The 21,270-nt window shown below is 29.6% G+C and overlaps 2 protein-coding genes across 2 annotated transcripts; one reads left to right on the top strand and one right to left on the bottom strand.

Moving 5' to 3' along the window:
• Nucleotides 1-10,185: 10,185 nt before the first annotated feature.
• Nucleotides 10,186-13,943, top strand: LOC107929147 (serine/threonine-protein kinase STY13). The gene is made up of 6 exons (XM_016860504.2): nt 10,186-11,471; nt 12,219-12,340; nt 12,565-12,773; nt 12,861-13,035; nt 13,252-13,386; nt 13,572-13,943. The coding sequence occupies exons 1-6, from the start codon at nt 11,144-11,146 to the stop codon at nt 13,776-13,778; spliced, it is 1,176 nt and encodes a 391-aa protein (XP_016715993.2). The 5' UTR covers nt 10,186-11,143; the 3' UTR covers nt 13,779-13,943.
• Nucleotides 13,944-14,361: 418 nt separating this feature from the next.
• LOC107928980 (DExH-box ATP-dependent RNA helicase DExH16, mitochondrial) lies at nt 14,362-19,139 on the bottom strand. The gene is made up of 16 exons (XM_016860296.2): nt 18,819-19,139; nt 18,481-18,607; nt 17,894-18,015; nt 17,570-17,760; nt 17,210-17,350; nt 16,880-17,002; nt 16,651-16,728; nt 16,354-16,522; nt 16,023-16,135; nt 15,796-15,876; nt 15,599-15,664; nt 15,404-15,468; nt 15,181-15,226; nt 14,989-15,105; nt 14,797-14,888; nt 14,362-14,718 (listed from the first exon to the last, which is right to left on the bottom strand). The coding sequence occupies exons 1-16, from the start codon at nt 18,880-18,882 to the stop codon at nt 14,622-14,624; spliced, it is 1,692 nt and encodes a 563-aa protein (XP_016715785.1). The 5' UTR covers nt 18,883-19,139; the 3' UTR covers nt 14,362-14,621.
• Between the last annotated feature and the right edge of the window lie 2,131 nt (nt 19,140-21,270).

Here is a 21,270-nt window from a genome sequence, read left to right as displayed (position 1 = left end):
CTAATAGATCAAGGTTAATTCTTAAAAAATTTACAGACTCGAGCTCGGTTAATCCAAGTCTACCAAAATGACCTATTTTATTATTTAAGTTTAATTATAAAAAATACATAAACAGTAATACCATTTTTTATACTTTTTATTATGTTTAAACAATAAAATAAATCAACTTAGGGTTGAAAAATATGAACCAAGGTCGCTTAAAACACCTTGGCCAACCAATTCATTAACACTTCTACACAAAATTACAATTATATATGTATATTTAAAAATGCTATAATAATTAATACACGTCCAAATAACTACAACTAAAATAATCATAACAATGTATAATCGAAATATATTTAAATCTAAATTAAAATAAGTTTAGATAAAATACATACACTATAATACATTTATCAACACTACCTTAACTTCATTGGCGCAATTCTTATGGTAATAATTAAGTAATTTATGGACACATTTAAGCTAGAGATAAAACTACTCCTAACAATGTGGTAGTTCGTCCATTAATTTTGGCCAAACTTTGGCCTATTAGTTGAAAATATTAAAATACTATGGTTGACAAACTTTGTATTATTCACATGCTTCATTTACTATTTTTTTTATTTAATTTAAAGGTAGGAAGGCAAAGTAACAACTATTGAAAGTGTAATGTACAAAAAGTAAAGGTGATATATCATAGTCAATTTTTCATAAAAGGAAATAAAAATGAAGTATTAGATGAGGGAAGATGCTCACCACCAATGGCCAATTAAACATGATTACATAAGGGAAAGTGAATTTAAGGGCCTTAATCATGATTTTTGGGTTAAATTTTGGAATTTTTTTGGTACAATAAATTGGGTTTTGTGTATAATTGAAAACCAAATTTAGGAAAGTAGGCAATAAGTAATAACCAATATGTTCTTTTTTAATTTCTTTTAGGTATGCAATTAAATTTTTGGAACTGTCCAAAGTCTAAAAATCAATACCGTAGAATTAATAATATATCCCCCACATGACTGGTGACTAAAAGCTGGACCTTTGACTATGAAACTACATGTGAATCAAGTGACGATTATGCATCTTACTTTGGGCACCATACGAAAATCAATATGATAAAAGGATAAAACCGAATTGGTTAATTTATCGATTTTTGATTTAATAGATTTAATAAATTAAGTTTTTAGTTTAATCGTTATAAAATGAAGAGTTTAATATATAATTTGATATTTGAGCATGATATTCTCTTTTTTTTCTTTAATGTGGTATTTATGCTATTTTTTATCTAATATGATATCTGTAGTTGACAAAAATTATACATTTTGGTATTCAAGGGCAATGGTGTCAATTTTTTAGTGTTTAATTCGGATTTAGAGTTGATTTGATGAAAATTCATATTAGCTTACAATATTAGCAATTAACTTTAATCAGATCAACTCTAAAACCTAAACTAAATCACTTCTATCAGATTATATTTGACAAATTAAACACAAAATGAAAAAAGGATCACAATTAATATTAAATTTATTCTATTAACAAAATCATGAAAAAATCAAACCTAATAATATTAGCAATTAACGTTTATCAAATAAATGCTAAAGCCCAAATTAAACATTAAAAAAATTAGCACGGTTACCTTTTTAGGTACCAAAATATATTTTTAAAAAAATATGAACAATTATTTTATAAATTATAACAAACAAATTAAATATTTAAACTAGCTTAAATTAAACTCAAACGATTCTTAACCGATTCAATCAACTTTGCATAGGTTCATTCCTCTAGTTTTATAATACCGATTCAATCAGCTAGCATGGTTCTAACACCCATGACGAGAACAATAAAATATGGCAATATGAACATTTAATACACATCATAAATTTTCTTATCAATGAAAATGATGAGATGACAAAATTTAAACTCTTGTCATTTAAAAGTCGATCAAACACTCTAATCATTATTCTAAATAAATTATTCATAAGAATTTTGACTTATTTAATAATTTATATTACGTAAAAGAAAGGTATGTATACACAAAACAACAATAATATCATGCCATACAAGTCTAACAATTGGAATTTTGATAAATCATTAATGGTTTTTTTTAACTAAATTTTGTTAATCAAAACTGATATAATCCAAGCTACATTCATATATATATATCAATGAAAGCATTGCCATTGGCTCATCACCAAAAATAGATGATAGGGTTACTTCGAAGTATCAAATTTATGGGTTAATGATACGATAGGGTTACTGAAAATTTTGAAGTCTCGTATTCGAATAATGGATAGATTATTTTAGTTAATTATAATTAATTAATTATATTGAATTTTTCAACATCAATGAACTTGTTAAAAGAACGCGACTCGAAACAGAGAAAAACAAATAAAAGTTTACTTAAAGAATAGTTGGGAGTTACAGTGTCATATTTCTCATCCATTTTCAAGCACTATTGATGCTTACTCATTACCAAAGGCAAGCTGCCATGCTTTGAAGGCACCAGAAGACCTTAAACCACCGACACTTCAATCTTTTTCTTACCCTAGTCTCCTCTCACATCTACCTATTTCATATATGTTTCGTATTAGAAAAGAACACACATCCACGCTTTGTCAATTCTATGAGGTCTCGTCGGCAAAAGAAAATTAAGAAAAAAAAATGCATTTTGTCTCACTCTAAATATTATTAGGTGTGCAAAAAAGTAGATGATGTATGAGAGTAGATGGAATGGGGGAGACTTTAGGGTTCACACCAATCTAAGCTTTTTGTTTAAATTAACCTTTAAATTTAATAATTATTATCATATTAAGTTTTGAATTTTTTTCTAAATAAATTCTTAAACTTAATAATAATTCTATACTGGGACTTAATATTTAAAAAAACATAACCTTTTATATTTTCTTGAGCATAATTACAACTTTTCCAAGAAAATCCGAAGAAAGAAGACAAAGGTGGAGAAAGGGAAAAAGAAAGGATGAAAATGGGAATGGCGGCACCCACGCCGACATAAAGATAATATAATTCCAGATTGTGTCATCGTCTTGTAGTGAAAAAGCCAGCTAGGCTTGTATCTATTGTTAGTAGTTTCACCCCCACTTGAGGATTCTGAAAAGCTCATCAAAAGTAAACCATTATTTGTTTTTTTTTTGTTTTTTGTTTTTAGACAATAGCAATGTAAATTTTAATTAGGGTTTATAAATTTCCAAATATTCTAATTAAGTTTTTAAAATATTAATATTTTATTAATTAAGTCTTTCTGTTAATCTTATCATTAATTTGGGTCTTAAATCACATTTAAAATTAGATTGATTAATATTGTAATATCTAATAAAATATAAATTGAAGAGTGTTTAAGTATGCATTTTTTTTCAATTTAATAGTTTAAGGGTATAATCAGTAACGAGAATTAAAACAAAGTAATTTATTCACATATTCTTATTTTTTAACATGTTGAATCAAAACAATCAATTCAATAAATATACACATATTTACAATTTAATAAACATATTTTAAAATTCTTTCACATGATCCTAAACTAGAACCTAGAACGTTTTAAAAATTATATGATCAAATTAAAATTTGAACCGTATTTTGAAGGAAAGAGAATTCCCACATAGGGTGGGATGATGAAAGATAGAAAATGACAATGGGCTGTTCATAGGTGGTGGACACGGCCCATGATGCTTTGCTTCAGCAAATTCATTACTTTCCTGACATGGAAAGGAGTGAAATTTGTAAGTTGGGAAACCATTTTCAGATATCAAATTCTGCCTTTTTAGGGTTTAATCTCTTTGTTGAAGCCACTATGCATCCCACTACTCAGACAAAATGCCTACATATTTTATTTCCCCCTAGTCATTGGAAATGATTCTGTTTTTCTACTCATCATTGTCTTTTAATACAATTTAATTTCAAAAATAAAATGATTTTGAAAATATGATCTAAATTTATTTAAGTATTGAATGATCTAAAATCCAATTTAATCTAATATCTTAAAATTCTTTTTAAGTTTATGTATACAAATCATATAAACCATATCAAAATTTATATAATATTTGCTATACGTAACCTTTCCCAAAGATGATATCGTCAAAAAGCGCTTGTATGAAAGAGAGGACTCAATCCAACAACTATTTGAATTGTATTAAATGGGACAGTTATACCCATTACTTTTGACATTCACACTCAATAACCAATCAAATCGTATTAAATGTGTCCATCACTCTTATCACTCACGTCGGAATTTACTACCAAACAAATTAACTCAATCTAATCATGTCCAATCCTGTTGTATAGGATCATCTCCCCTGTGAAGTGGGTCATCGTTCCCTAAAAAACTAATGATATATATTTTCCTCGTATAAAGACCGTTGAAAATATCATATATTAGTTTCTCTTCTCCATAACTATTTTTTCTTTCTCTTAAAATCATAACATCAATTGTAACTCTCAGCACCAAACAGAACCACCCTCAACCACCAATTCCGAACCAAGCATCAACAATATTAAGTATTAATGTTTCATCGTAGACTGAATATGATTAAAAAGAAAGAAGAAATCTTCATAAAAACCCTACAAATGCCCAAAGAAAATAAAGTGGCCCCAAGTAAAAATGCCCATAAAATGATAAAATCACCAATGAATCTTGTTTTATGGTCCCCTTAGACCCACCAAAGCACCAACCCAGTCCATCAAATGCTAATCATCACTGGGATTCCTGGAAATTCCAAAAACAGAATTAATGAGGTGATACACATATCATTTATTTTTATTTTATGTTTTTAATTTTTTTTAAATTAAATATACAATAAATAATGAATTTTAATTGAAAATTCTAATCGAATAAAATTAGAACAACAAATTTACTGATCAAAATACAATAAAAATATTTATAAAAATAAAACATAAAGATTTTTTTAAGAAAGCCTAGAAAACTTACCCTTTAAAACATGTATATTAATTGACACATTCTTCAATGAAGATTAGTTAGTGTGACCCATTTTTTCATGCATGTACAAAATTATTTGGGATTTAATAATTCCTTAGATACTTCTAAAAATTGAAGTTAGCTAACTCAATCAATGCTATTGGCCCAATTTCAAGCAAGAAGGGCCCAATGTTCAGCTGGGCCATACTCCACCACATTATTTCATCTTAGTGTTACTATATATTTCATTAATATAGATATTGCATGTTAATTTTGCATTAAATTAAAAAAGTTTAAATATTTATTTTATACAAAAAATTTTAACCATTCAATAAAAATTAATTCATACAATATTTTGAACTGGTATGAATCGATTCAAAATTTTATATACATAATCAGAAGTGAAAAATAGTATATTTTTACGAGAGTTGAAATGTAAATTTACCATTTTAATAGTTTATATAATTTTAATTTTTTAAATGACAAATAAAAGTTTTTATATTTTTTGAAAGTTAAAATACAATATTATCATGTAGTAATTTTTTATAAATTTTAATATTATCCTATAGACAAGATAAATTCATCCGTAAAAAGTTAAAATTTTAAACTAATATGGTTCAATAATGTTATCATCGCGATTAAGGGCCAGTTCTTCATTACTTTTGAAAAGTGCTTTTGAAAAATGCTGTGAAAAAATGCTTTTGATAAGTGCTTTTAAAAAGTTTGGTTTAAAATTTGAGTGTTTAACATTACTGTAAAAAAGTACTTTTGAGAAATAAAATGTTCATTTTAGACATGTTATTATCAAGTAACAAATATGCATTTAAATAATATTTAAATTAGTTAATATTATTATATTTTAGTAAGAATATAAAAAAATTATTATAATTTGTTGTTAATATTTTAATATATGAAATATAAATTTTAAATATCTTTAAGCAATAAATATTAATTATTTATAAAATTTAATTAGAATATATAAACTATATTTTAAATATTTAAATATAACCGTTAAATATTTGTAATTAGTATTTTAAAAATATTTTTTTTATTTTTAATTAATGATTTGAACACAATTGTAATTAAGTACCAAGAAAAAAAAATAAAAAATACCATGTTATTGGAGGGGTGAAAAAGTAATTAAGCACCAAAAATGCTTTTGGGAAAGGAAGAGTTAAAATTTTCAACTTCTAAAAACCTAAAAATTTCAGTCAAAAGCAGCTTGTTATTCACAACTTTTATTTCAAAAGTGCTTTTAGAGTCAGAAGTACATTTTTTAAGCAATGAAAAACTGGCCCTAAGTAGTTAGCGCATATCCCCAACATGGAAACTACATGATTGAAACTTGCAACCTAGAAATTCTATCAATTTTGCAAAGAGCAAAAAGTTAAAAATGAAAAAAAAAGGTTAGGGTGAAAATCGAATTACAATTTTTTATAAAAATTAATATGTAATTTATGTGATAGTTTAGTTCAGGTAACGATTGGTATGAATATTATTGTTAATGTAGAAAGATGTGAGTTCGAGAGTACTAAAGCTTGAAGTACATTATATTCCTATTTATGTGTTGGGGAGGGACTATGAATAATTTTAGACATTGTATCAAAAAGAACAGACATAATCAGAATCTATAATGAGATTATTTTTAAAAAAAGAATTTTATTTATAAAATCAAAGTGACCGGAGTTTAAAACCAATTTGAATTAAAGTTAAAATTTATTTTAATTGTAATTTTTATATTGACGATGTAAAAACAGCTTGCAAAGGAATAAGTCTTTGTTGGTATAATATGTGATTATGATGCATTTGTCTACCATTCACCATTGGAAACTCAACATTTCCAATTAAGAATAATGTATGCCAACTTACGTAACACTTATGATTTTGATATACATGTATTTATATATTATTTTATACTATGATATGATGATAATTAAAGAGAACTCTCCTTATACACTTCAACTTCTTGATTTTGAGATTAAATTAAATTAGTCAATATTAAATTTTGTGTCTATATTTAATTTATTCAACCGTAACATTTTATTTCTTTGTAATAAAGTTAAAAAAAAAAAGAGGAGAGAATAAAATCGTGTAAAGTAAGGTTGTCCTCGGTAGAACCGTGAAGGAACAAGGCAGATTTTTTATTCCATAAATGACAAACATTATGTTCCAATATTTAGCAAGTGTCGTAAATTTGTATAAATGCCATTGGATTCTTTCGCTTCATATATGCCATTATTTCATTATTATTTTAAGTTTGAGATAATGTGAGATTTGGTATTTATATTTTTATAAAATGTTAAATATGATTCTTGTATTTTTTAATTGTTTAATGTTGTACTTGAATTATTAATATGTATTTTATTATAAATAAAAATTCTTGATATATGATTAATAAAATTTTTAAATTCTACTGATAAAGTTGAAAGAATAACACATCTCATTTAGAATGTAATAAGTATAAATAATTAATAATCTAATGAAGCACGTAATAAGAATTGGAGGAAGGGGCGGCGTTAAGGGGGTTGGCAAGATCTTGATTTGGAAAATAAAAATTGTTAATTTTTTTTCTTTAAAGTTTATAAAATTTTAAATTAGTACATCGTACACAAAATGATAATTTTTTTATTTAATCTTTTAAAAAATTATGAAAATATAAACTATTAGATTTCATAAATATAAAATGAGCTTGCATAATTCAATTAAAATGAGAAACAACATGGTTCACTAATATTAAAAGACAGAAAACAATAAGGAAACAGAACATATGCAATATGACAGAGTATTTTATGAACCAGGAAATAAAAACAGAGTCCTTTTGTTCTTAGCTTTTTCTCAAAGGTATAAATTTGCTCACAGTCCATATACTATTTTGCAGATTTGAAATTTAATTTTTCTACCTTTAATTTTAAGAATTTAATACTTTCTTTTATTGATTTAATAATTAAAGGATTGTATGATATTTAAAAAAAAATTTGACATGACCAATCTAAATCAAGGTGGAAGCCTTTTAAGAATAAAAAAGTTGACTTTCACTCGACTTATTTGAAACAATTTATAACCCCAATTTTAGCATTAAAAAAATTACAATTTTTATTTACTTATTTGACTTTCCATACATGTGATGTTGACCATGTGAGCAAATTTTTTATTTTAAAAATGTCACATAATCTAATATTCATTTGACAGTGTTATTAAATATGTTTCAATTTTTAAATCAAAAGACTTGTGAGACTAAAGTTAAAAGTAAAAGGACTAATTTTTAAATGTGTGAAGAATAAAGGTACTAAAGCAAATTTATACAATAAAATATAATTTTATTTTAGTTCTTTTCGAATGTCTTTTTTTTTTATTAAAGGTAAACTACACTCAATGTCACTAAACTATTAGTAACTTTACGTTTTGGTCACTCAGCTTTAAAAAGTTACAAAATGGTCACTAAATTATTCAAAAATTTTTATTTAAGTCGTCGGGCTCTTAAAATCACCGTTATGCAAGTTCACCTGCATGCACTAATCAAAACCTCTCATTCCCTTTCTTTTTCACAATTCAGTCTTTTTTGTGAAACAACCTTGAACGTCATGAATCTACTGAACAAAATCTAAATAGCTTTCTTCTTTGATCTTCGACACTGACTGTCAGATTGACTTGGATTTAAGGTATGTTTTTCTACTCGTTGATAGGTACTGATCCTCCGTATCGGTAGTTGAATTGTCGCTTGGAGCTCGACAGGCAGACTTTAAAAAAAAAACTTAAATCTCAATGACTTGAATGAAAATATTCGAATAGTTTAGTGACCATTTTGTAACTTTTTAAAATTGTGTGGCCAAAACGTAAACTTACTAGTATTTTAGTGACCTTAGATGTAATTCAGACAAATAAAAAACGAAACAACCCCGCACCTTTCTTTCAAGTTTCATTTAAAAAAGTTTTTATCAAAAATAAATAAAATAAATAGTAAATTACACCAAAAACCACTCAACATTAGTTAATTTTTATTTTTTTCCATTGAAGTTTTCAAACTCACAAAAATGCCAGTAATGTTATCACGTTATTACAAAGGTGTCACTCCACTCCACTGTTTTCTGTTGTTACTTAGGTAACAACATCTAATATGCGTTAAATGTGCCACATGTTTAAAAAATTTATTTTCTTTTTTTAATATTACATTATCTGTTTTCTTATTTTTATTTTATTTTATTTTTTCCTCTATCTTCCTTCTCTTCTTCATTTTCACCTGATTTCCCTTTCTCAGCAAACCCTAGCCAAAACAACCACTCTTTTGTGCTACTTTCAATGTTGATGAGTAGGCTTTTGATTCATCGACAAAAGCCAAAACAACCCGAATTTGAATCATTGTCTATAATTTAACTCGCATTTAGAAAATTACCCGGATTTTGGAACAATGAAAAAAAAGTTTTCTTTTTTACCCATTCCACAATGTTTCCTCCTTGTGATAAAGCTTGTTGGGTTTTTGCAAAGAGCTTAGCTAATATTATGGTATGTATTGCTCCAATTTTAGCAATAAGAGGAACCACAAAAAGTGTAGCCAAAGCTAAATGTCATATTGCTATGAAACCTACCATACAACCAGATACAAATGTTGTCTTGTAATGAATGAAATTGCCTAACTGCAACAAAAAATAAGGCTAAAAAAAGTGTTCAATTTTACCTCATAGAGACCAAAAAAGATAAAAACTTTAAGAATACCTTATCATCTTTGACCATAACAATATCAGTGTTGATAGCAAAAATAACATTAGATGTTTTAATTCCAGTGTCAAAATATTGAATGTCTTGATTCAAAGTTGCTTATAAGTACCTGATTCTCATATTTGTTGTTTGTTTTTCACTAGTCCACATCCAGCATGAGATTTCTACATCAAAAACTCAAAACTTTTTTGTTTTCAACAATCAAACCCCAAGAACTTCTCTTATCTTTTTTATTAATCTGCCCATGAAGATGCTCAAGTTGCAGCACTCACCATAAGGAAGTAAAAAGCATACTAAAAGGTAAAAAAGTAAACATTTACCTTAAAATGCCCAAAAAGTACATGTGTATATATACAAATTACAAAATCAGACAAAAATAACTGTCATATGCCTTAAAATACGGGATTTTCCCCTTAAAATCAAAATAGGTGATAAGAAGAAGAGAAAGAAAAGAGAGAGAAAAATAAATAATAAATAGTAAATAATTTAATATTAGAAAAACATTTTTTTTAACATGTGATACATTTAAGGTGTCATGTAACAAGACTAAAGGATAATAATATTTTTATAATAATGCGATTTACCTTGTAATTCTTATCCAAATCCAATTAAATTCTTCAATTTTGTTTTCCTTCTATTAGTTTTATTTATCTTTTCCGTTAAACTCTACCGTAAAAAAACCCATTCCTTTTTTCAGCCGCAAAAAAAGATATAATTTTTTAACTATTTCTCTCGGTTCCTTTATCTTTTCAATTACCCTTTTTTTTTTGTTGTTTTGATAATCAAAACAATTCAATTAACGACACCACCACCGACCCTCTTTTTTTTGGTTCCCTTTTTCTTCAAGTTATTCCTTATAGAATTTAATTTTAAGTCAACCTTTTCGTCCTGAATTTCTCTTTCAAAAACTTCTTTTAAATGGTTTTTTTTAATTAATAAAAAAAACTATTTTGTTATTCTATTTTGCTTACTCTACTTTGCATGCCTGTTTCTCTTTCTTGGGTTTTAGTTAAAATTTTCGTTTAATTTTTTTATAATTTAAATTCTGGTTCATTCATTTCGGGTAATGGTGGGGATTGGGTCGTTTTCTTAGGGTTTACTTTCTCTTCTGTTTTTCTTTTTTTTGGGGTTTTTGTTCTTATCTGTTTAGAATTATTTAATTAGTTGGTGACATTAAAGATTTTGTTTTTTTTGTTAAAGCTACCAGGTTTCATTAAATTCGGGTCTAAACAAAAATCCAGTTTCCTTATTTTTTTTTTAAATGCAAATCATAAAATTTGGGTTATAAGTTCACTTTTGAATACAGGGTTCTAATAGGATTTGGGGTTGGTGAAACTGGGTTTTTTTATCCGATCATATGTATATTTGGTTGATATTTAATGCTCTTGTCCTGAATTGGGGAATCTTGCAACTTATTTTTTAATTTGAGTTTAAATTCCATTGTTATTATCAGTTTTGCAGTTTAAGGGTCTTTAATTGTGTTTTTTTATTTGGTGATTTTGTTATATTCTTTTAACTATGGATTTCAAAACTGGTGAGGAAGATAATGGTATCAAGGCACCAAAGAAACAAGATGGACTAGAAGGAGGTGGAAATTCAAAGATGAAGGGCAATGGAAGCATTAGTGGCAAAGACATGATCTTTAGAGCTGATCAAATTGATTTAAAAAGCTTAGACATGCAGCTGGAGAAGCACCTGAGCCGAGTTTGGTCTAGGAACATTGAGAAACAAAGGCCAGCTGAGGAATGGGAGATTGAATTGGCTAAGTTGGATTTAAGGAATGTTATAGCTCATGGCACCTATGGGACTGTTTATCGTGCCACTTATGATAATCAAGATGTTGCAGGTAAATTTTCAGATTCCATATAAATATATATACTTGTATTATCTATGTTAGTTCTTAACTTGTTTGCTTGGTGCAGCTTTAAAAATTATGTTTTGTTAATTCTTAATCTATATATATATTGTGTGTGTGTGTTAATTGTGATTGAACTTTGTATTGATAGTTTTTCGAGTTAAAATATCGATTGGTAAGACCCTTTGTAGTTTATTCTGCATGTTGAAGCAACATGCATTATGTAGAACTGAATTAGGGCCTAAGGCATGGTGATAAAGGGTCCCTGTTTGGTCTGACCATCTCTATCCTTTGTGTAGAGCGCTAGCCGGTTCCGGTATATAAGATATCTGTGTGCTAAACTGCCAATCGAAATAAAGATGGTTATATATAAATATTGTTTCATTTAATTTAGCTGTTTATATCTTTAGTGGAGTTCTCTTTGCTGTTCATGATTAGTAATACTAACACGGTTTGGTTTAGAATACTGACTTTATAGGAGCTGATAGTTTCTCACTCACTGGGCTTTTAGCCTTTGCTGAACTTAAAAACAATATAGTAGAGGACATGACTAGTGTTACCTCGAGGATTGGTGTAGTAAGGACTAAGGAGTTATGCTTTCGGGTTTCTATAGGAGGATATGGGGAAATTGTCTTAGTCAGCTCTCTTCTAATATTGACTATTTGTAGAACTAATAGCCTCCTGACATCTTATTGATTACAAGCTCTCAGTGTGCTGTCATATATATTGATATTGTAGTTAAGCTGCTGGACTGGGGCGAGGATGGTATCGCCACAACTGCTGAAACTGCTGCTCTACGAGCATCATTTCGGCAAGAGGTTGCTGTTTGGCACAAGCTTGATCATCCTAATGTTACAAAGGTCCAAACTTTTTTGTTCTGCCTTGAAATGTTTATTTGTTGAAAATCATCATAACACCGGAAGGCTTAATGTAATCTTGGCCTTCTAACTGAAAATTTTATGCAATCTCTTTGCATAATTAAGCTATTCTCAACTTGGTAAAGGTTAAAATGTTAGAGTTCCTCGTCTTTTTTGAAAAAATTCTGTTGTAACCTATGTTTTTTCTCCTTAATTTTGAGTTACAGTTTATAGGGGCCTCAATGGGAACTTCAAACCTTAAGATTCCTTCGAAAGTTCCTTCGGCTGACAATCACAATCCCCTTCCTTCTAGAGCATGCTGTGTTGTTGTCGAGTATCTCCCTGGTGGCACACTGAAACAATACTTGATAAGAAATAGGCGAAAGAAACTCGCGTTTAAGATTGTGGTCCAACTTGCTCTGGACCTCGCCAGAGGGTAAGGGGATGCATCTTATCATTGGTTTTGAGAGTCTGTAAAAGATTTTTTTTTTGTGCTGACGATTATTTTTATTCCAAATTGCAGTCTCAGCTACCTGCACTCGAGAAAGATTGTACATCGTGATGTCAAAACAGAAAACATGTTGCTAGATGGTCATAGAAACCTTAAAATTGCAGATTTTGGTGTTGCACGCGTTGAAGCTCAGAATCCACGAGACATGACAGGTGAAACCGGTACTCTTGGCTATATGGCCCCTGAGGTATGCCTTCTTAAATGTATTGATAAAGCATGAGTGGTTCAAAGCTTTAATCATTTATTTGCAAACTTGGCTTATGAAGAATTAATCCTCCCTCTCTCTGTGATATGCAAGCGGGCCTTGCATGAGGATTTGAGGGAACGTATTTTTTTTCTAGACACTTGGTCCTGTTTTCCATGTTAAAACAAGAAAGCTAAACTGTAAACTGTAATGATGTAGGTTCTTGAAGGTAAACCCTACAACAGAACATGTGATGTCTACAGCTTTGGCATTTGCTTGTGGGAAATTTATTGCTGCGATATGCCTTATCCGGACCTTAGCTTTGCCGATGTGTCATCTGCTGTTGTTCGACAGGTTAGTTCGCTTGTTATTCTATTTCATCAGTAAAGCATAAAAGATCCATGTATCCTAATCTTGGTATCCGGCTGCTCTCACCATTGTTAATAATGTGGAGTCATTTTGCTTGTTTGCTATTCTATATGTGCTTACATGTATATCGTTAAATGATATTAAACCTATTTTACATGGTATATCGGCAGAATCTACGACCAGATATCCCGAGATGCTGCCCGAATTCTTTAGCAAACATCATGAAAAAATGTTGGGATGCGAATCCGGAGAAACGCCCTGCAATGGAGGAGGTTGTGAGAATGCTAGAAGCTGTTAATACAAGCAAAGGAGGAGGGATGATACCGGACGACCAAACGCCAACATGCTTATGTTTAACCTCGCTTCGTGGTCCATGATTCTCGCCTCACAGTCCAAATTCCGACCTAATAAAATACCATATCGTAAGAGTGGTTGCATGAAGCACTTAATGAATTCTAAAATTAAAAGGTTTTGATCTTGTTATGTAACTATCATACTTTGATTTGTGTTAATATTTCATTACCATGAAACTCCATTTTACATTTTGTTAATGAAATGAATTGAGTTAAAAAAGCTATTCCTACTAATTCAATTATTAGTAAATTCTTTTTGTTAATTATTTGAAAGTTACCATATGATTTTATTTTAGTTTTTTTAATTATCACCTGATTAAATGCGACAATTTTTAAAATTGTTATTATGCAATTTTAACTCTCAATACCTACAAATATTTTAATTTTAATTTTAATTTTTTCAAAAAGAAAAGTTAACCTCAATATTTATTCAATGTGTAAAAGTTAATTTAAAAAAAATATGAAAACAAATAAAATTTATTATTTTAGATTTTTAGTGTTCTCATTTTTTATATGTCTTCAATTAAATTTTGTTGATAAATATGTTTATTAGCCTTTTAAGCGAACAGTCACAAAGAAAAATAAAATTGTAAAATTAAATATTTAATTAGATAACCATTTAATAACTTTCATAAATAAGTGATCAATAAAAAAGTTACTAATAATTAGACGATTACAAGTGTAATTTAACTAAAAATAAATAAACAGGAAATTTCCATCGGAAAAACTTCAAGATTCAAACTTTGAGATCTCGAGTCCGAATTTGACAAACAAATCCGTTTGACAAACAGAAAGGTATATGTGGTGGGAACGAACAGGGTGATGGGGTTAATGGATAAATACATGGTAATAGTAGTTTACATTTAATCAGAGGTATTGTCTTCTCTTTTTTGCCATTAATGAATTTAACTTTCTTGATGTTGGGTTTTGGAAACCAAGCCTTTCAAGGAATTCCTCAATTAACCTACCAATCCAAAACATTACTAGTAAGGTTAACAATGGAAAGCAAAGCAAGTGATTAAGTATGGCAAAGGGTACTCACATACTGCAGATGGCCTTTTGTGATGAAGCCAACTCGTGGTCTGGAAACGATTCGTCCAAACGAAAACTCAACCAAACATAGAGTTCCAACACCTTCAGATGGAGCAAACAACAATAAATTTGGAAACGATTCATCCAAATGAAAAACTCAACCGAAGCTTACATACAACGCATGAGAAAAACAAACTCATACCTTGTGAATGGATTCAAGCTCCTTGAGAGCAGAATGCGTTTTAGGCACCTGAAGTGAACCAGGTGAGAATATTTCTTTAAGACGAACGAGGCCTTTCTTTGCATAATTTTCGGCAAACTGATCCACAACGATAGAATAGAAAGCCGTTAGTTTCCATATTCAAGATAATCAAGACTGTATACAAATATTTACCTGTGTTAGACCCTGAGATGAAATTTCATCATTCATGTCAACTGGACTGCACAAAGATTTACCTGTGTTAGCCAGTTGATTCCAAGCAAGTTCATAATAATAATAATAATAATAATAATAATAATAATAATAAGCAAACTCGAAACTGCATTGGTAAAACTAGCAGACAAACTCAAATAACAAAGTTCGGGTTGTTGGAGGGAGCAAGATTGAAAGATGTTACCTGAGGCAGAAAAGGTACTTATCTTGCAAACTTAGAGGCAGTTCATCGATTACAGCAGCAACTTTCTGATGACAATAAACAGCCTTTTATCACTCATTGATTCATATTGTAAAAGCTAAATATCCATAACCGGAGATATTGTTATCTGACAAGAAATTTTGATTTGTAAAAGGGAACATGACTGAATAAACTTACCAACATTTCTTCACAGTTAGCGAAGAAATAGTTATCGGATAGTTTTGCATTCTCGAGAAAATCTTCCTGCAACAATCAAAAACAGGGCAGTGGGGTTCGAATTATTTTTAACCCTCAATGGGTTCATTTTAGCTGTCACTAAAAAAGGAAAAACAAGAGGAAGGAGATAGACGGAATAATATCATAAGATAACCTACCAATATCTGATAGAGACCTCTTTTCTGTTGTAAACGTGAATACATATAAATGAAATCAAAGGATGGAAATACTCCAGCTTGCTGTGTCGTAAAAATGACAGAGTCAAGATACAAAAAATGCTGAACCAATATGCAAATAAATATAAAAGCTGCTTATTCAGGTCCATTGAAAATGGAACGTCAGATCAAGGCGGTATTTTTAGGAAAGTTAGTGATAAAACAATCACCTGTAAAGTAGGAGAGGCGGATTTCAACGATGAATGAAGCAAAGGTAGATCTTCTGCATCTAAACAGGTTACTTCACCCATGGGATACTTTGAACCGTACCTACCACTTCTCCCTACAAGAATATAAAGCCGTCTAATGAAAATTTATCAACTTTACAGGGTCTGCCCCCATGAAATAAGAAAATTGGCAGTTGACAACTCGAGCAAGCAGATTCTTGTTATATTTTTCTACCACCCTTAGCGAATGTCTTAAGACGGAAAATTGACCAAAAAAGTTCATTGTTCATATAGAAATAAAATTTCAAAGTACAGCTAAAAATGAAATGGGAACCTGCAATTTGCTTGACCTCTGGTACTGTAAGATCCCGCATTTCCAGACCATCAAACTTTTTCATTGTTGAAAAAATTATCCTAGAAATGTTCAGATTAAGACCCATCCCAATTGCATCACTGGCCACAAGAACATCAAACTCACTGCTTGCATCATTAAACATCGTTGCCTGCAATCCTAAAGGCCGTATTAATAATAAACAAATATAAATAAATAAACGAGCAACAATGAGAATATAATTACCATCAGTCACACACACATACTTGGTGATCAATTAAAGCCAGAAAGAGACAATACCTGTCTTGTCCGAGTCTCTGGTGGCAATGAACCATAAACCACGGAGCAAAGATGCTTTCCCCCAGTTTCAATTTTTTTCTATGAAAGATGGCGAAATCAGAAAGCATATTCAATTTCTTTTCTATGAAAGACACCGCTGACACAAAATAGTAAGAAGAAAAACTAATGTTTTAACGTACTGAAACATATCAGTAGTTAGCCAAGAGAAAATAAAGCAAGCACTACTGACCTTCAATTTGTATATCTCCTTGCGTGAAAAACTTACAATGCAATCACCTGTTCTTATGTTCGAAAAAGAACCAAGTGGAACTTCCAAGGGAACTAATGGTAGAAGCCTCTCATAAGATCGGACCTGGGATTTTAGAAAACCATGTGATGCAAAATACCGACAATATAGAACAGATATATCAAAAGTGGGTCACGAGCATGGCCGCAACAAGAAAGTTATTCTTCTGACTAGTCAGTAACGCTAGACACCAAATACCGGTAAAAAAACAATATTTCTACTTATCCAACAGTGCATTATATAGAAGAACAGCAATTCCATACTATTGCTTACCTGGACATCATCACCAGTCACTTTCAATAATTCTTGAATAAGAGGAACAGCAGCTGCATCTCCACAAAGATGAAGTTCGTCAGCAGCAATTCCCAACAGGGCACGTGTAAATGAAAAACCCCTAGTCTTACAGCCCAACATCTGCATAGAAAGAGAAATTTAACTGGAAACTAAGTGACTTGCCATTAAGGGAAAATGCTTAAAACAGTTTCTGTTAAGTTGCACAAGAATCGTATAAGTCGTTCTATTCAATTTATGTTTAACAAATCTGCACGCACACTGAGAGAATAATTAACAGCAATGTTCCTTGTGAACTTGGTAAATATTGTATGTGAATCTTTCATTTAAATATGGACTTACCTGTATTTCATCAATAACGGCACATTCGTAATCAGATGTTACATCAGCCATCTCAACAGTTACAGCCTTATGCTTTGCACCATCCACTTCATCCTTCTCTTGTCCTGTAATTAAATCACAGGGAACTCTCGCTTTGTTCAACCGTTTTGCCACTTCCCATGCCAGCAATCTTAAAGGACCACAATATACACCTGAATAGGGAATGAACCAACGGAAAATAGTTTTTCAGTTTATTTTACTAGTTTCAATCCCGTTCAATCATTCACTGACTACCAAAAAAAAAAAAGTAAGCCAGTCCTGGTAAAAGTAGCATTGTAAATATACCAGAAGAACTTGATTCAAGTCGCTTCAGAGCATGGTATGTTTTACCACTATTTGTCGGACCTACATGCAAGAAAACCTTGCGTTGCTTTTTTCGAGCATTAGGATACCATGTATGAGGTCGGCTGAGATAAACAAAAAATAATTTCACAAAAATGCCAATGATATACAGAAATTACATAACAAAATTCAGTGAGCAGAAACATCTTCCTTTCTTTTTTTATAATCTCCCAATTAATGGAAATTTTGAACAAGGACTATAACCCTGTAGTAAGAAAAACTTATAGCCAATAAGTTTTGAATTCGGAGAACGGAAACAGGTATGCTTTAGTTACATAATCCAGAAAATTAGTATTCGAAACTAAAACACAGATAATTAATCAAATTTAAAAATCTAGACATTTATATTTGTAGAGTCTATTGTCTTTCAAGATTTTGTATTCCTATAACTAGAATGAAATGGTGCTATTGGAACAAGCCTCAAATTGTAGATTTTTAACCAACATAATTCGAAACCAAAAAAAGGGCTGCCTATGCCTATCCAAGCCAAACAAATCACTATTAATAGCTGTTAGTCATATAGTTCTTACGTGAGATCAGTAAAATCGAACTTTGCAGTACCCTTTCCACTGCTGTAATTCCTTATTATTACACCAAATCTAGCAAATGTCCTGCAATTCGATTCCGGTTGTAGTCGAGAGGAATCACCATTAACAGCTGAAACATTAAACTTTAAAAATGTAAATCAAAACTGAACCAGAACTTTTTATTTTTATTTTGCTAAGCTCCTGCAATAAAAACTAAGAAATGGGCAATCAAGAATTCCATCTATCTAATCAAATTTCACATGTTCACAATGAATCTATAACAAAAAGTGGGAAAATTTTTCCCTTTTCTCTTTTCAAATAAATAAGGTTGAAAGTCAAACCTTGAAGAATCCGGGAAACACCCAAAACTGAAACTCTTCGTTGACGAAGAAGTAAAGACGCCATTTTTTTTATTTTTGAATATTAAGAATTGTTGTTTGTAGTTGCAAAAGGAAATGAGAAGACGAAGAAAATAGACATCATAAGACAGATACGAAGACGCAGGAAATATGCGGTAGATGAGAAGGATCGCTGGTTTCTCTCCTCCTGAGTTCGCGGTTTCCGCCGACTCTAAAGCCGGAGGCCTCGCTGGTTGTGTTCGGCTTTGAGGGAAAAATGAACTTTCAGATGGATTAAGCCCAATGCATTGAAATTCCACATCGGTTATGGATCTGTTTAAGACTATGTACAAGTGTTATATAAGTTAGCCTCAAAAAGTATTGTGGGCTTATAGTATCTTTGACTGTAACTTGTGGACTAAATTACTTGGACTAATTTAGGGTTTTCACAGATTAAGTTATGGGCCTTCTAGGCCATTGTTTAGGTGATGTATATTTTGGTACATTGGTGATGAAGGTCCAATAACTGTGACATATGAAGTTTATAAAAAATTTAATTGCGTTTGAAGTATCATCCATTCAAAGTGGAAGTAGATGTTAACATTTTCTTACGTGTCCTTTACAGTCCGACTTGACCAAATGTTTTCGGTATATTAAATTTATCACTTTGGGTCGAAAAACAAAATCTCATAAAAACAGTACTGAATATGTTAAGAGAATTATTGACTTCTCCAAAAAAAATTAAAAATACCTTAACATCAATATACTAAATAATAATTTTGCATGCATATTTTATATATTATCTAAAATAAAACATACTGAAAGTGGATAATATACTAAGCTTATAATCAAAGAAATAATTAAGTGATTACTTTTTCTTTAATTTAAGTAAAAATAATATAACATAATCGAGCTTTTAGTTCAATTGGTGGTGTTGTCATAATAAGGAAAATGGGAATTCTAACATGTTTAAACGAGTTTTCTTTCGATTTAATAGTTGGAAAAAAAATAATACTAATAAATAAAAGTAGGATTTGTATAAGAAATAAAAATAATATAAAACGTAAATTAAACAATTTTCTTAAAATAATAATTAAATTGGATTATTTTATCATTTATTGTCGGAATTTATTTTTTTTTAAAAACAACCACCAAATTTATAAATTGATACATGTCTTCTTTAACTACATGTCCCCTTTGGGATAGTCTAATATTTGTCCAATCCCCGACGAAATGAAAAAGTCATGGAATAAATGATTAACTTCACGTAGGATTAAGGTTAAAGAATATTATATAGGAAAAAAAAGTCAAGGAAATATATATATAAATCTTAGTATATTTTGCTTATAATAATATAAAAAGGAATTATAGATTATAGTCAAAATATGTAAGACAGAAGAATCCATGGAAATCTGATTAAAAGGAAAAAATAAATGGGAAGTAAAGAGTTGGGTAGAGAGGGACATGATGTTGAAAAAGACTGTTTGAAGAGCAAGTGGCGTGTGTTTCTCCTGACCCATTTTTTTAGTTGCGTCATCAATATATACATATACTCTCATTGTATATTAAAGTCAATCCATATCAAAATATTCATCACTTTAATCAATTCATTTCAAGATTCCAGAGCTAGCTCTGGTCTCATGGATGCATAATCTATCCAAATTCATAAAATTTTAATTATATTAATATATAATTCTCCTCCTGTTATGAAAATAAAGAAAATTAAAAATAATAAAGAGAGTGGATAAATAAAGAAAATGATTTTACTTGAATGAAAATCGTCAGAGCTAAATCGACATGAAATATGAGTTAAAAAATCACGATTATTAGAAACTGAATTGAATTATACTTTTATTTAATTTATAATTAATTTAATTATTTAAAATAACTTAAAAAATCTTGAAAGTTATTAGAAATATTTATGAAAATAAACTTTAAAATTTTATTAAATAATATTCAAAATCCCTAAAATAAGATTCATCTTATCAACATGAGACTAAAATGCAAACTAAAAAATTAATAAAACCCGAAAATAGAATCCAACCGAATCAAAATTTGATGGACTATTTCAAAAATTCAAAAAATAAATGGGTAGGTTTTTAGGACAATACAAAGAATTTAATGTGATAATTATTGAGAAAAGGAGATAACGAGTAATTATATTTAATTTGTTTTTTAAGAGAAAAATAGCAAAATACATAAAAAAATCCTATTCATTTTATTATTTTATTTTTAAAAAGGGTTGTTTTTATTTTTCCATAATTAAATCAATGTCTCTTCTTCTCCGAGCTCAATCAAAAGTATTATAAATGACATCGAAGTAGATACTTTTAATTATTTTAATAGAATATTGTGTAATAATATTTTAATATTCGAATTTTAATTTTCTAGTGTTTTCGTTTTTCATCAAAGACAATACCATTAAGCCAAATAAATTGTTTTGTTATAACAATTT

Source organism: Gossypium hirsutum, chromosome D09, assembly GCF_007990345.1.
Source record: "Gossypium hirsutum isolate 1008001.06 chromosome D09, Gossypium_hirsutum_v2.1, whole genome shotgun sequence".
In the NCBI taxonomy this organism is placed as follows: Eukaryota; Viridiplantae; Streptophyta; class Magnoliopsida; order Malvales; family Malvaceae; genus Gossypium; species Gossypium hirsutum.
This window is presented reverse-complemented; position numbering and strand designations above follow the sequence as displayed.